At 34.7% G+C, this 14,423-nt stretch overlaps 2 protein-coding genes across 2 annotated transcripts in view; one reads left to right on the forward strand and one right to left on the reverse strand.

Moving 5' to 3' along the window:
• The window catches only part of CD36 (CD36 molecule (CD36 blood group)), a 323,059-nt gene that overhangs the window by 198,344 nt on the left and 110,292 nt on the right, over positions 1–14,423 (reverse strand). The window lies entirely within an intron of this gene.
• GNAT3 (G protein subunit alpha transducin 3) overlaps positions 1–14,423 on the forward strand; it is a 60,860-nt gene that overhangs the window by 37,050 nt on the left and 9,387 nt on the right. The window contains exons 4-5 of the mRNA XM_004473384.3: positions 514–671; positions 4,694–4,822. Of these exons, the coding sequence (XP_004473441.1) occupies positions 514–671; positions 4,694–4,822 (287 nt within the window). The remainder of the gene's footprint in view (positions 1–513; positions 672–4,693; positions 4,823–14,423) is intronic.

Raw genomic sequence — 14,423 nt, forward strand, 5'->3', positions numbered from 1 at the left:
AATTTTATTTTCCTTGTTCTAATTTTCACTTGGTGTTTTTTTTTCTTCGTGCCTGTAAAAAACATATGGCTATGACAAAGGAAAATAAAGCGCCATATTAGATTAGATTCACTAGTACTTTAATCTAGCATTTTGTACATCTGAGAATCCAGGGATATACACTAAGGTACCGCTTTTCTTTTGGACATCATACTCAGAGGTTATTGGTATTTGTGAAAATATCCTGAATTCCCTATATAATATTTTACAAATTTTGCAGTTGAGAACTTTTCTGGGCCTCTGTCCGTCACTATAAAAAATTTTAGTTCTATCAACCACAGGGTATTTTTTAAAAAGATTTTCCAGGAAATTATTACTTAAAGGAGTAAGAAAAAAACCATCAAATTAAAATGCTCTATTGCTTTTTTAAAAAGTTTTATTGAAGGATATCATTCATACATGAACATACTTTTTTAAAAGAATATGTAATTCCAAATAACGATTTTTATCCTTCTCACCAAAACATCGTTCTAGGAAGATCAACGACAACTTTGTGCTATGGCAAATTCCCTGGAAGACGGCGGCATGACGCCTGCCCTGGCTGAGGTAATAAAACGGCTCTGGACAGATCGGGGAATCCAGGCATGCTTTGAAAGAGCTTCTGAATATCAGCTGAACGACTCAGCAGCTTAGTAAGTGAATTCCTTCTGGCAGAAATTTTAGTTGAAACATTTAAAATTAAGAATTATAATTCTGCCAACCCTGCGTTTGTAAACACATATGAGAAAAATATTTCACTGTGCATTTTATTATACTAAAATAAAAAAACAGTTGAGGAAGAAATGAAAAAGAAGACCAAGGGGACGGAGATAAATGAGATTTAAGAAACATAAACAGGTGAATATTTTAAATAACTAATTTGGGAACTATTTTGCCTAAGAAGATCCATTGTTTACAAATATTTTCCCCAGATTAAAAAGATTCATCATTATGCACAGTGCTCAACATAAACAGAGAGGTGGCAGGCACACGAAGTTTGGAAATATTTCGTCCCTATTCATGTTACTGAAATCATCTCCTGAAATAATTTTATTAATGGTATATGCTTTGGTTCCACTGGATTACAAGTATGATTCTGAAATCAAGTAGTGTGCTGATTTCCAAAATATTTGTATGTGGTGGGAATCTTTTCGAGTCTCAGAGATAGTTTGTATATTTTGTACAGCTAATGTCAGCCGGGTAGCACTTACAAACCACAAGGAAGTTAGGAAGTTGTGAAACTATTTATAATTTTGTTCTCAAGGAGATTTCAAATTTCATTTTAGTAAGTAGTTCTTTGCCTATCTCATGGTTATGTGTCTGCAAGGATGTGTGCACATGAGTCTAAATATAATTTAATTATCAAATCCGTATTTCTGTCCATGCATATGACATGAATGTGTTAAAAGGTACAAATTCATTCTCTTTGATGACCTCCCCATAGAACATTGACCAATATAAAATTTTAAAAAATAATTAAAAATGTAAACATATGGAAGATTATTTGAGGACAGAGCAATGAAACTGGCATGATACTTCAGATTTTTAATAAGAGATGATTGGAAGGATTATGTAGAGAAAACAAACTGTTTTAATTAAAAGGGGAAAATCACCAGTCTTCTCAGATTATTCATTCATCTTCATTTTAGACTCCAAGTTCCAATGTGTATGTATGCCCCTTGGAGTAAAGTGCTGCTCCTGCATCTCTGATGGAAAGAATGAGCATCATCTGATTTTATAGGATTGGATAACTACTTTCATAAATGACTCACTGCCTAGCCAAATTTTATCAGTAAAATGATTTTATGTAATCTAGTGAAGCATTGCTTTTTTACACCAAGCATGGGTAAAAACTGTTGCAAATAGTCAGAAGCTGAATTTAAAATATTCCCATAAAATATTGTTAGTAAAATTCTGGAGAGGAAGGGAGGGTAGGCAGATGGATGAGATATTTAGGTTGGGATACACATTATTGATTAAACATGATTTTTCCTTAAGATATTGAAATAAACTTGTTTGCAATTATATTAACATTATGCTTACCAGATTCTTTGTTCTTTGATATTAAAAATCTATTTACATCTCACATAGTCAAAATGAGTAGATGAAATAATATATTATTGTGCTTCCTAATCTTTAGTTTTAGCTCTTTTTTCCTATGCCTAAAATGTATTTTACACTGAAACCACCTGCACTGCTATAGATCCATATTAAAAACACGTATCTGTTCTTCTAAACAATATCACTGTGTACCCATTTTGTGAAAGCTGTCCATACTGTAATGCTTTTTGATTACCTAGATGGATGTGCAAGGCAGTAGAATAACAATAGAAAAGTTAATCCTACACCCTCCTCACACCCCACTCCATGTCTCAGAAAGCATTCACATATACACTAAAAATTAAAATGTTAACCTTTTCCTGATCTTAGTGGTCCTTAAAAGGAAGAGAAATAAAAGCTTGCTAAGAAAAATAATTGAATGGCCATTGCTCTCTTTCAAAAATTGACAGATCTTTTATATTTACATTTTCAAACAATATAAAATCAGATTCATAACATATTCCAAGTTTATTTCATATGCATCATATAGGTCTCTAGCCTCCCTCCCTCCCTCTCTTTCTTGTTTCTGAAAAATGAGATAATTGTTTTTTTTTCAAGCTGAGGCTAACAAAAAAATGAATCCCAATCAGAGTAAGAGAAGGAAATGCTGTTGTTAGCAGCATAAGTACTAGCAAACTTGAAGGAAAAAGGGCAAAGAGGGGGCAAATGGGGGAAGATGTTAGTCTAATGGGGGTCATCTAATGTGCTACTTAAATTCCACAGACATTGAGAACTACCAGACTTCTCCAGGAAAAAAAAATATTTTTTTCATAATCAGAAAAAGAATCAAGTATTTTTAAATGATTTGAGCCATAATTATTAAAGTCTTCTTGTTTGGTCTAACTTTTAGACTACAAGCTTGAACCTCTAAATCCTAAATTTGCTTGTTAAAACAAGAATTTTAAATGCAAATTTGTCATTCTACAAATATCTCTGCTTTGCTTGAAATTATATATACATGCAAATACAGGTACTGTAAAATGTGTCTTTTCCAAACAATCATTTAGCTATAAACAAAATGAATTTAACATCTATTTTGGCAAGTATGTTTATTTATGTGTTGGCCAACTGGCCAACTGCTTACCCTCAACATTTACAGGCTTAGTCAACAGGGTACCCATAAAGGGATACGTTTCACAAGATAGAAAATAAAGACATATACTAGGAACATGTGCCAAACATTTTGTGATTTATATATTGATTTGCCATTCTTTTTTGTTTTTTAAGAAAAAGTCATCTTTACTTGAACAAAGTAATGGTGACGAATTTTTACATTATGCATGTGTGTGTTTCTAAGGTATGATTCTTTGTCTTCCTCAAATCGATTTGAGGCGCTTGTCCATTCTTTGTTTCAGCTTAACAGTGAAATATATAAAAAATAATAAGTTATATAAATCACTATTTTTATAAAAATTACTATGTAGCATTGTTTTTTAAAGACATTGTGCTAGTAAAGAATAACAATTTATCAACTTCATTCCTGAACTAATTCAACTTTTGAATAATAACTAATATTCAGCTGAATTCTCTCACACAAATTCTGTCTGGTTGAAAGTGCATCTCTCTTGGTCTTTCTATTTAAGTGATATATGTAAACATGTTTCAATGTAATGGCCCAGCTTATCATAAAAATCTTACCATGCTATTAATATTAATATTTATATTTAAAATGTGTACCAAAAAAAACATATTGCTAAGCTACTAAGTAAGCCCTTGGTATAAAAAATATAGAGCAGTGGCTTTCAACTTTTTCCTTTAAAGCAATAAAACTTGACATACTCTAAACACATTAACTGGTTTGAAGGATGAAGCTGAAAACAGGCTCTTTCCTCTGATCTAACAGACCTTCACAGAGTACACAGCTCAATCACACTTCTTCCTGCCCCTCAGGGGATAAAGGGAACAGTAGTCAGCCTGGTAATAGGAAGGTTTTTAAATATGATTCACTGGTGCAAGAGAAGAGGACTTAGGAGTTGATGAGGTGGGTAGGTTCAGCCTGTTTTCCTGGGGAATGCTGAATCAGAGTAGGTTAGCAATTCCATGAATTAGTTCTAACAAGAAAGTCAAAAGGTTCTTCTTTCATTGAGCAAACTAGGTATCATCAGGGTGCTTAAGGAAAAGGGCTCAGACTCCTAAACTAGGTAATCCATGCAAAAATAACACAACAACTTGCAAATTATGACCTTAAACCCAGTCACTCTCATAAAATTCAAAGTGTTTAGCTACAGCATTTAGGATAGTCTGGTGACTACCAGCCATAACAAGGTAGCATTTTGTTGGATGACCCAGGCCCTTTCAGGAGCAGTTTTCTCTTTCAATACTAACTATGCCAGGAAATCTATCATAAAAGCCTCATGAAGTGCAGACTACGACAGGATTGAGCTGGCTGACCTTTAGGAGAAGTCTCTAGAGGTCAGCTTTGTGCCCAAGCCAGTCATCTGCACCTGCACAGTCACCTGTCTGGAAAGTGATATTTTTAATGGGCACTCAACTAAATATTCATTTGTACTGAATCCTGGTGTCTTCACTAGCAAAGATACAAATGTGCTACTGTGTTTTTTGTTTTTTTAATTAGCTACCTTAATGACTTAGACAGAATAACAGCTCCTGGGTATGTCCCAAATGAGCAAGATGTTCTACATTCTCGGGTGAAAACGACTGGAATCATCGAAACGCAGTTCTCTTTTAAAGACTTGCACTTCAGGTATGATCAAATGTCATTTCTATCAGTGGAATTGCATGTTAGGCTCAATATTTCTTCTTGGAGAAAAGCTCTCACCCTTGATCCCTCCCAGTGAGTCAGTCCCTGCACCTGCTCACTAGTGCTCAAGAAGTCTATTTCACTTTCAGTATCAGTGTCTTCCTTACCCTCCTCCGGCTCCTCACTCTCCTGCTTCCCTTCTGAGCCACAGGCCGGCACCCCTTTCTCCAAGCACAACATCTCCATCTTGAGTAGAGCATCTAGTTTTTATTTTCCTCATACTTGAAATTGAATTCTACTTTGAAAAAATGACATTTGTATCTATATATGTATATATTAAGAAAAAAAATATTTAAGCAACAGGTGCCAGGGATCCTATGTCCCTTGCCTTCCTTCTTTCCCATCTGCTTGAAATATTCTAATTCAATTTGTTTTCATAATTTTAAAAAATGCAAATAATTGAGGAGAGAATTATTTGAATGCGATGCTATTTACTAGACTCAAAAGACATATTTTATATGTCTGATTTGGTTATGAAAATGACTCACTTACTTTCATTCTTGTTACATTATCAAGACCTTTCCAGAAATCCTATTGCCAAATTATTAATTTACTATACCAAGAAATGAAAATACATACTGTGTGTTAGAAAATATCTCTTGACACTTAAATGCCTCTTCTCATGGATTGTGGACAAGATAGAATATTCGGCATCAAAACCAGATTCTACATATACCCTTTAAAAATGTTAAAAATCAATGAATTGTCATTAATAAAATCATGCTTGCAATATGGAAAAAATAGGCGGAAATGGATAGAGTTGATACTAGCTAGAGGATTATCTAGGGATTATATAATATAATTATTTTGATGGTAGATGAGGATTGTGGCTAATAATACAAAAGTGTTCCTCTATTGTAGGGTGTTGGCTCTGTGGTGGTGCGTGGGAGGAATGCACTTAGTATAGCTTATGGACTATGCTATTTTCATAATATTGTAATATTTTTGCAGCAAAGGCAAATGCTAAGAATAAAAAAAAGAATATGGGATTGTGTTTTATGAGATGTGAATGTGATCAAGGCTTTTTTGTTTTCATTTTTTTCATTAACAAGGAGACCTTGGTCATGTAATTTAACCAACCTGCTCTCATTTATTCTTCTTTTGGAGCACTGGAGAAACAGTTGCATTTATTTTTAAGATTAAATAAGAAAAATGTGCCTGTACAGGATTTTTTAAAGTTATGCTTCCATAATTTGCTAAACTGCCTTTTGTCTGTTATTTTAATTTTTTGAAGTTGAAATAAAGTTTAAAAAAAGCAAAACTGGAGAAAGGGTGACATGAATATTTGAATCCATTTTCGAGGAAAAAGAGTGGCAAATAATATTATAAAAATTGTTTCAGCAGGATAGAAGCTCTTAAATGTTTAAAATATGATTATACATAATATATAATTAGAATAACTATTGCATAGGTAGCCAGAATATTTTTTTAAGTTAATATAGAAGAAATCTTCCCAAACGTTGTACCTACACCTTTATACCTTTATACCTATACCTTAAGGTCCACAAATAACTAATTTTCAGAAAGATGAGTCAAAGATCAAGCCAGGATAAAGAGACTGCAAAGATTCTCATCAACATACTCTTTTAGCAATTCTGAGTGTAACACAAGTTCATCTTCAGTCTTGGCTCCTCTGTTGTACAGTTCATCTTTCGCAACTACCTTCTCTGCTCTCCTGATCTTGGATCCTCTTTCCGGGGTTTTCTTGTAAGACACCAAGTCCAACTGCTTCAGCCCTTCTCACATCCAACTCCTGCCAAAGGCATTCTTGGCACAGCCCTCTTTCTCAGTCTCTTTTCTCCTCTCTAAACTCCTCAGTGAAATACCCAAGGGCCTCATAGACTGGATGGGTCTTGAAGCCAGATAGATAAAAGTTCTAATCCAAGGGTCTCCAATGATTAGCAGTGGGAGTTGAAGAATGCACTTTTTCTTTACTTGCCTAATAAGTTGGTTGTAATGTTTAGATGAAGTAAAGTCCTAGCAGTGAGTTATAGCTCGACGTTAGTTTATCTTACATAAGAAAATGGAATTTTCTGGATCACATATGGTCTGGATCATAAGCTAGTTTTGCTAATAGTTATCATGTATGAACATCTAGAAGGTAGAAATCCCAGTCACTCGCTACAACACCAACCAATTCCGTATCTTCTCAGGAATGTTCACTCTCATAAATGATCTAATTTATAGTTCTTTTCCTGGAACATTCCAAGTCTTAGGGGTTCTGCACTTGCTATTATCTTTGCCTATAGTGTTCTGCCATGGAATCTCTGCTAGGACTGGCTACCTTTTGACATTAAATTCCCAAACCAAATGCCATCTTTTCAGGGAGGGTTGGCTATCTTATCTATTAACCATCCTTGCACATGCCTGTCACTATGACAGCCAGCAGTATGCTGATAAACTTCAACAACTGACTTTCTGGGAGGATAAGGAGCAGAGGCGGAGCACTAATTTGTATGATTTGTAGCATCTGGCAATTTCTCTGGTGTAAATACACTCACTATGGCCAATTTCAAGCTACCATTGTGATGTCCCTGAACGCAGGGATGGGAGCCATGAGAACAAACGGCTCTCATTAGCCATGCCTGTGTGAGAAGGCCCATGAGGCAAGCAACGCATCACACAGTTTTCCTCTTTTTCAAAACTTATCAACATATGAAATTTTCTTTTACCTATCAGTTGTCTTTATTTTCTTTCTGCTTGTTCCTCACTACACTCAGCTCTAGGAGGCCAGGGACTGTTGTCTGTTTAGAGGTCTCTCTCTCATGCTTTGCACAGTGCCAAGTGCAGGTTAGGCATAAAGCCAACTTCTTGCCAAATGAATAAATATACTATGCTAAGCCATTTACGTACACCTTCTTCACACCTACCCACACATAACAATATGAGCTGGGTATTGTTATCCTCACATAGGATAAATAATCAAGAAAAGGACATCAATGTAAGGTGAATAGCATCCCCAAGGACATACAAAGAAGTGCTAAAAATATGATTAGAATGTACACATTTCTGACATCAAAGATCATGCTCCTTACACTGCACATCACTGATGGGTTAGTAGGTAAATTGGGGTGGAATCTTTTTTTTTTCCCTGTAAAATAAGTATTTCTTCCATGTCATTGGTCATTTTAATTCCCTTCAGAGAAGGGCGTATGTGTTGGGGGGGAGTGGTGGTAAAATGACAGCCTGTTGGGGAGATAGCTGTGGGCCCTAGCGTAGTTCACAAGCCTGTGCTTTTAAAATAAGGGTGCAGGACAAGTGCTGAGTACACATAAAATTTGAGAAATTAATACCCATTTACTGGAATATTTATTTTGGTCAATACCAGGTAACATAAAAATTTAAAACAATTACTTTCTGAATAGAATTTAGAATTTGCATTTAAAAAATTTTTTAAATAGGTATATTACTTGAAATATATTTGCCTTATAATAGGCCTCTTCAGGTAAGCCCCCCCAGGTCCCTCCTGGTGTATAATCATTTTCCTCCATTCTTTTTTAGTTCTATGGTTAATTTGGTGAAACACTGTCATACATTATCCAGATATGTGATCTCCTGTTATACTTGCATACACTGTTGGTCCTAATGATGAAATTAAAAAGGTTTTTATGTAAAATATAAGATGTTTTTAATTGGGTTGTAGGACCCGGTTAGGACTTATTTGGATGTAACATTCTCTACATTACACAATTATTCTTTGCCATTGACTAAAACAAGTTTTGAGCTGTTTTGGTTTCTTAAGAGGTTTTGCTTTCCCTCTGGCTCCAGAGGGTGTGTTATTAAGGTGTCTTCTAAGAGAAAGAGAGGAGATGATATGATAGCTACTTGCCAAAATGCCAGAGATTTTTCTAAAAACAAGTCTTCATTTAAATAATGGAATTAAGAAAGTAATTTTTGCTATAAAAATATGAAAAACATAATTATACCTTTTTCTTCAGGAAATATTTTAAATCATTTAAATGCATTTTAAGTTTTATCACAGCAGATCAGATATATTAATACCTTAAAATTCTTATTGTTGTCATTTTATTTTTTAATTGCTGAATAATATTATGCAAAAATGCACAGACTTTTTGTATAAAATTTTATAATACTTCAAAATAGGAGGTATAAATATAATGCATTTTCCAACCTCATTTCAGCAAGTGCCCAGGTATTAAAAGATATTACATTAGCACTGATTTGTATTCATATAGTATAAATCATCCTATGATCATTTAAAACTAAAAAACTCAACTCACATATTAAATTAGAAAATCTAGAATTTAAATAGAAACACCAAAATGAAAAATGATCTCTGCCAATGCACCAATTATTTTCATGTGTCTTCTAGTTTAATGGAATATTACCTTAACTTATCAAACCAGAACACTAACTATCAAACTGGTAAATTATATATCCTTAAGGGTATTTAAGTACTAGGTATATTAAAAATGTAGTAGAAATATAAGCTTTTTATTATTATAAAATAATTCCTTAGAACAAATGATGTAGAAATGGATTTACAAGGATTTATCAAACAGTTGATTATAGAAAAGTAATTTTCTCCCTCATTAGTCCATGAATAAATACAGAGTTGAAAGGATTTAATATAATGGGAGCCAAGGAAAAAAATTGGCAACTATAATAACATAGAGCTTTAGATGTTGTAGATTTAACATAAATCTTTCAACAATGTTTGAGTTGATATGTAATAAATTATAATCTTCCTGAAATATGAATTTGAATAATGTGGACTATGTTAATTTGTGAAGAGTCTGGGTCACCTTAGTTTAGGAGCAACTCTGGTTGTCTACCCACAGAAGCTATAGCTCAACTTTGGTTTGCTATTCTCATTCAACTCCCAAAAAGCAATAATTCATTTCTACTATATATTTATTTTAGGTATGTTCATGGTAAATAGTACCAGAATATAGTGTTTAATTATAATAGAATTTATTTTGATTACTTTATGATTTGTTTGTTCAATAATTAGAGCATTATCTAGTAAGCACATAAAGTTAAAAGTTTATTATATACAAATACAGATTTAATAGAAAGTATATAATGATACTAACAATTAAGAGATTTGAGGTCCCTGGCTTCCTTATGGTTATAAGGTCATAAATTCTTCCAATTCTGTTTTTTAGTCACAGAGAAATTAAGGGATTTGGAAAGACCTCTGGCCATATCTTTTGTGTTTGGAAGTATCTACTCTTTCCTATTTTTAGAACTGGACACAGGGAAAGATTTGGTGAACCTATTTTGCTAAATGACAGAGATGTGATGGCATGCATCCACCTTTTGGCCCCCTCATATGTAGCATCTTAAGAAATTATACCAATTCTGATACAGCCACATACCTTGAACAATCTCACTCAATGGAATAGATTAAAAAGAAATAATCAGATAAAATCTCATTTTATATGTTTCAAACATATAGTAGAAAATGCCAGAAATTGTGATTTTTTCCCCCCAAGATAAACACATGCTTAGAGGCTGGGTGAAGATATCTAACAAATAAATTAGTTGCAGAAGATTGGTTTTTAGCTATCCTGGTTTATGTAATGATTCTGCAAACATTGTAAAGGGAAGATCAAATAATAATCTATTCTGATATGAAGTATGAATAATTTTATGTAGTCAAATATTTAACCACCTGTCTAACATAAACCCATAAAACTATACAACCTCACTCACTGTTTAAAATGGAAATGTAATCTTAACTTTAATACAAAGCCAGAAAACTCCAATGACCTGTCATATATTAAAGCCATGGGCTGTTGAGCAAATAATAAATGTTCATCTGTCACCTGAAACCTTCCTTTTGGAACTAAGACCTGTAGACCAGCAGGCTTAAGGTTTCAGGAACAGGGAGCGCTAGTGAATCACTAGGGTTATAGTGAGTGGTTCCACTGGACCCATGAATCCTGGCTATGGGAGAAACAGCACCCTAGAATGGACGCTGAATCAGAGCATACACAACCTCCTGGAGAATAATGCAGCAGCCTGCAAGGTATTGCCACCTAGCTCATGCTGTAATTGAGTATTCGAAAGGTCATAAGATCATGCAATGTTCTGTCAATCCAGTTGTTTCAAGATGAGGGAGAACATGGTAAGACCAGTGAATTCCACGAGCACGTGCCAGTTCCTGCACTTCATTTGCTTTGAAGTGGATTCCTTGATCAGAAGCAATACTGTGTGGAATAACATGATGGTGCATGAGGCATTCTGTCAATCTACAATTGGTAGTTTTCTCAAAAGCATTGTGAGCTTTAATTGGTTGTAATGCTTTATGTACCTGTACAATGAGCCCCAGGTAAAATTTTGAGGAAGAGCTAAACATAAAGAGACATATGAAATGCAAATTACCATCGTAGCAACAAAATAAAGAATCTTTTCTTAGATCTAACATAATATCCAGGAGAATCAATATAAAGGCAAAACTCCAGCCCTTGCTCCTATTTGCTATTCAGCATTTCAGTTCAAGAATAGCAGATGGCATTAGAGAAATGTTCCTTGTTCCCTGGACCCATGTATCTTACGTCAATCTTCAGAGAAAATTTTAAAAAATTGTTTATCAAATGAGTCATAAAATGGAAGATTATTAGCATTCACTCTAAGATAGACTTTCCGAAACCATTTTATCTCTATGAATAAAACCCTAAGACCCATTAATCTTTGTCCTCCCTTCCTCAGGACAAACCTAAGCTTATTAAGACACATTCACAGGAGGCTGCATGATGTGTTGAAAGAACATTGGGCCAAGGGTTATATTATATAAGTTCTACCCCTTACTAATTGTTAGTTTGGGAACAAGTTACTTAACTTCTGAAAAGCTAAAGTTCCTTCCCTTTGTAAAGCCTTCTGGGAGTACAATTGTAGAAAAGCAACATGTAGGAAGTATATGAAGTTCCTTTTCCTTTCTCCTGGAGAGTTTATATCCCCCACAGAATGCATAAATTGGAAATATCCATATTGTGAAAATTCTTATAACATTTTTTATTACTAAGGATTCTCCCTACCCCACCCCCTCAAAAACGCTATTAATATGAGAGAAATAAGTTACCTTCTCTAAGGTAAAACTTTGGTTACCCTGCAAGGAATCTGAGTAGCTATACCATCTCACCTTAAAGACAGAGGAATTTTCTCTGACTTTCAAGATTTGAATATAAGCTGATTGAAAACATAACATAATTAAAAGAAGAAATTATCAATCAGAATAAAGGAAGATGGTATGGTTAGGCATAAAAGCAGAGAAAAAGAAGCTCAAATGCTTCCCCCCCCCCTTTTTTTTGGCTACAAAAAGCTTTATTGTTTACACTTGGTTCAGGGCTTGTTAGAGGGCTACCAGATGGCAGTTAGAAAGATTCCTCCTGGCTGGAGGGGCTCAGGCAGAAGCCTGGATGCTGGCGAAGGGAGCCCCCCAGCCACGCCTCTGGCTCCGGAGGCTCCTAGATGTGCTTGAGGGTGAGCCTTGAGAAGAGATGCTTCCCCGGGCCGGCCTGCGGGCGAGCCAGCCTGTGGAGGTTAGTCAGGCAGTCACCGATATTTTGATCAGTCATATGCTACCATTATCAATCCCAGGCCTGTTTTGTGGAGAAAACTTAGCCAAAGGCATGGGTAATTTGGTTCAGACAGTATTGTCATTCCTATTATGGAAAGTAAACATTGGGGTCTCAGCATAAACATTCCTTTCAACTAGTTACCTTTGTTCTGATTCCAAGATTAGTTAGCTTTCCCCTGTAGGAAAGTCACCATGGAAGCAGACTCTGATGAGGCTATTAGAGCAAAAGAAGAGGCAAAAACTAAGGAGGTTCTTTCAGGTCAAAATCCAGTTGGTGGCAGTTCTTGGGGGTAGTTTAAGTTAGAAAAATCTACCAGGAGTTTATACCTAACAATGCATGCTTCACCCTCAACTCATTAAAATCCACATGGTAAAGCATCTTTGTTCAATTACAGAATCATGTTTGTTTGCCTATGTATGACCCATAGTGGATTACTATATGATTACATGGAGAATATATATGACACCTCTAATGCAGTAGGTCTGCACTCTCTTCATTTAAAAAAATGAGAGAATGAAAAAACCCGGGAAGAAGAGAGTTTTACATTTTTGTCCCAGGCATATGTATGGCGACATGTAGAAATATCATCTGGCCGAGGAGAGAAGAATAGGCTGCCCAGCAAGGACACTTCCAGGCTACCAGGGAAGGGTTTGACAGCTACTGTGGGCACTTCCCACAAGTTGGGGAAATCTGGTCTAAATCAATAGATTATATTTAACTAGCTAACAATTTTCACAGCGTATCTATCATATCCACACAGCAGCCACTCAAATATATTCATTGAATTAATATCCCTTGGTCAGATTGCTTAAGGTCTCACCTGAAAAATAAGGATAATAATTGTACCTACCTCAGACGTATATGGTGAGGCTTAAATGAGTTAATTTTTGAAAAGTGCTTACATGTCTACCAAATAGTAAACTATATGGTGTGTTACATTAAGATTTTGCCAGCCATTACAATTAGCAATATGAGACAATATATTGCAACATTTTATAGCTTAGACAATTTCAATAAGGAAAGAGATAAACCTTTAATTTTCAAAGTCTAAAAAAAACTAAAGTTGCTTTTATGTATTAATAACACATTTGATTAAAAATTGAAATGTCTAAGTGCATAATTATCATTGCTTCCATAAGAACTGTGATTTTTAAAAATTAGATTTATTGGTTAAAGTTCACGTAATATAATCTTGAAGTACAAATCTGTCTCCTTCGATCTATATTGCAAATCTGTATATGCGAAAGTTTTGGGGATTAGCAATATTCACAAGCAGCACTTAATTTTTTTATTGATGCTGAATTTAAATTTTCAAATCACCTCATTATTGAACTTTTTTTGTCTTTATTTTTTTAATGTAACATTAAAAAATATGAGGTCCCCATATTTTAAGAGATGAACTCTTAAGCATCATCTTCAATATTGTGAGCACCTTCTATTTCAATCCATTCCTAAATGAAGTGATTATGCATTGATGTGTGTGTGTGTGTGTGTGTGTGTATTTGAGGGATTTTAATTCTATTTATATGTTCTCTACATGACTCATATGTGAAATGTGAAATACTAGAGAAATAAAATGAATCATACTTTAATAAGCCAGATGTTGGGTGTTACTCTTGAAATCTCTGTACTCCTTGGAAGCTTTTGGGCACTTATTATTATCGGGGCTTAAATTACTACCACAGACCCATTTTCTTTCTTTACCTCTAGTCTTTTCCTCATTAAATCTATTTTCTAGACTCAGATCAAGGTAGTCTACCATAAAAAGAACAAACAAAAAACGTGTTCAATTTCTTAACCTAAACATTTCCCTTAGTCCCCAGTGACTGCCATGCAAAGTCTAAATTTCTCATGTAACACGAAAGGCCCAGTAAATCTGGTTCTGTACTAACATACAAGCATGCTCAAGCCTTCTCACGGCCTTTGCTCTTGCTATTTCCTGTTTCCACTGCCTGAAACCCTCTTCCCTAGATATTCACTTGGTTCAGTCTAATCCC

The sequence above is a fragment of the Dasypus novemcinctus genome, chromosome 5 (assembly GCF_030445035.2).
Source record: "Dasypus novemcinctus isolate mDasNov1 chromosome 5, mDasNov1.1.hap2, whole genome shotgun sequence".
Classification (NCBI taxonomy): Eukaryota; Metazoa; Chordata; class Mammalia; order Cingulata; family Dasypodidae; genus Dasypus; species Dasypus novemcinctus.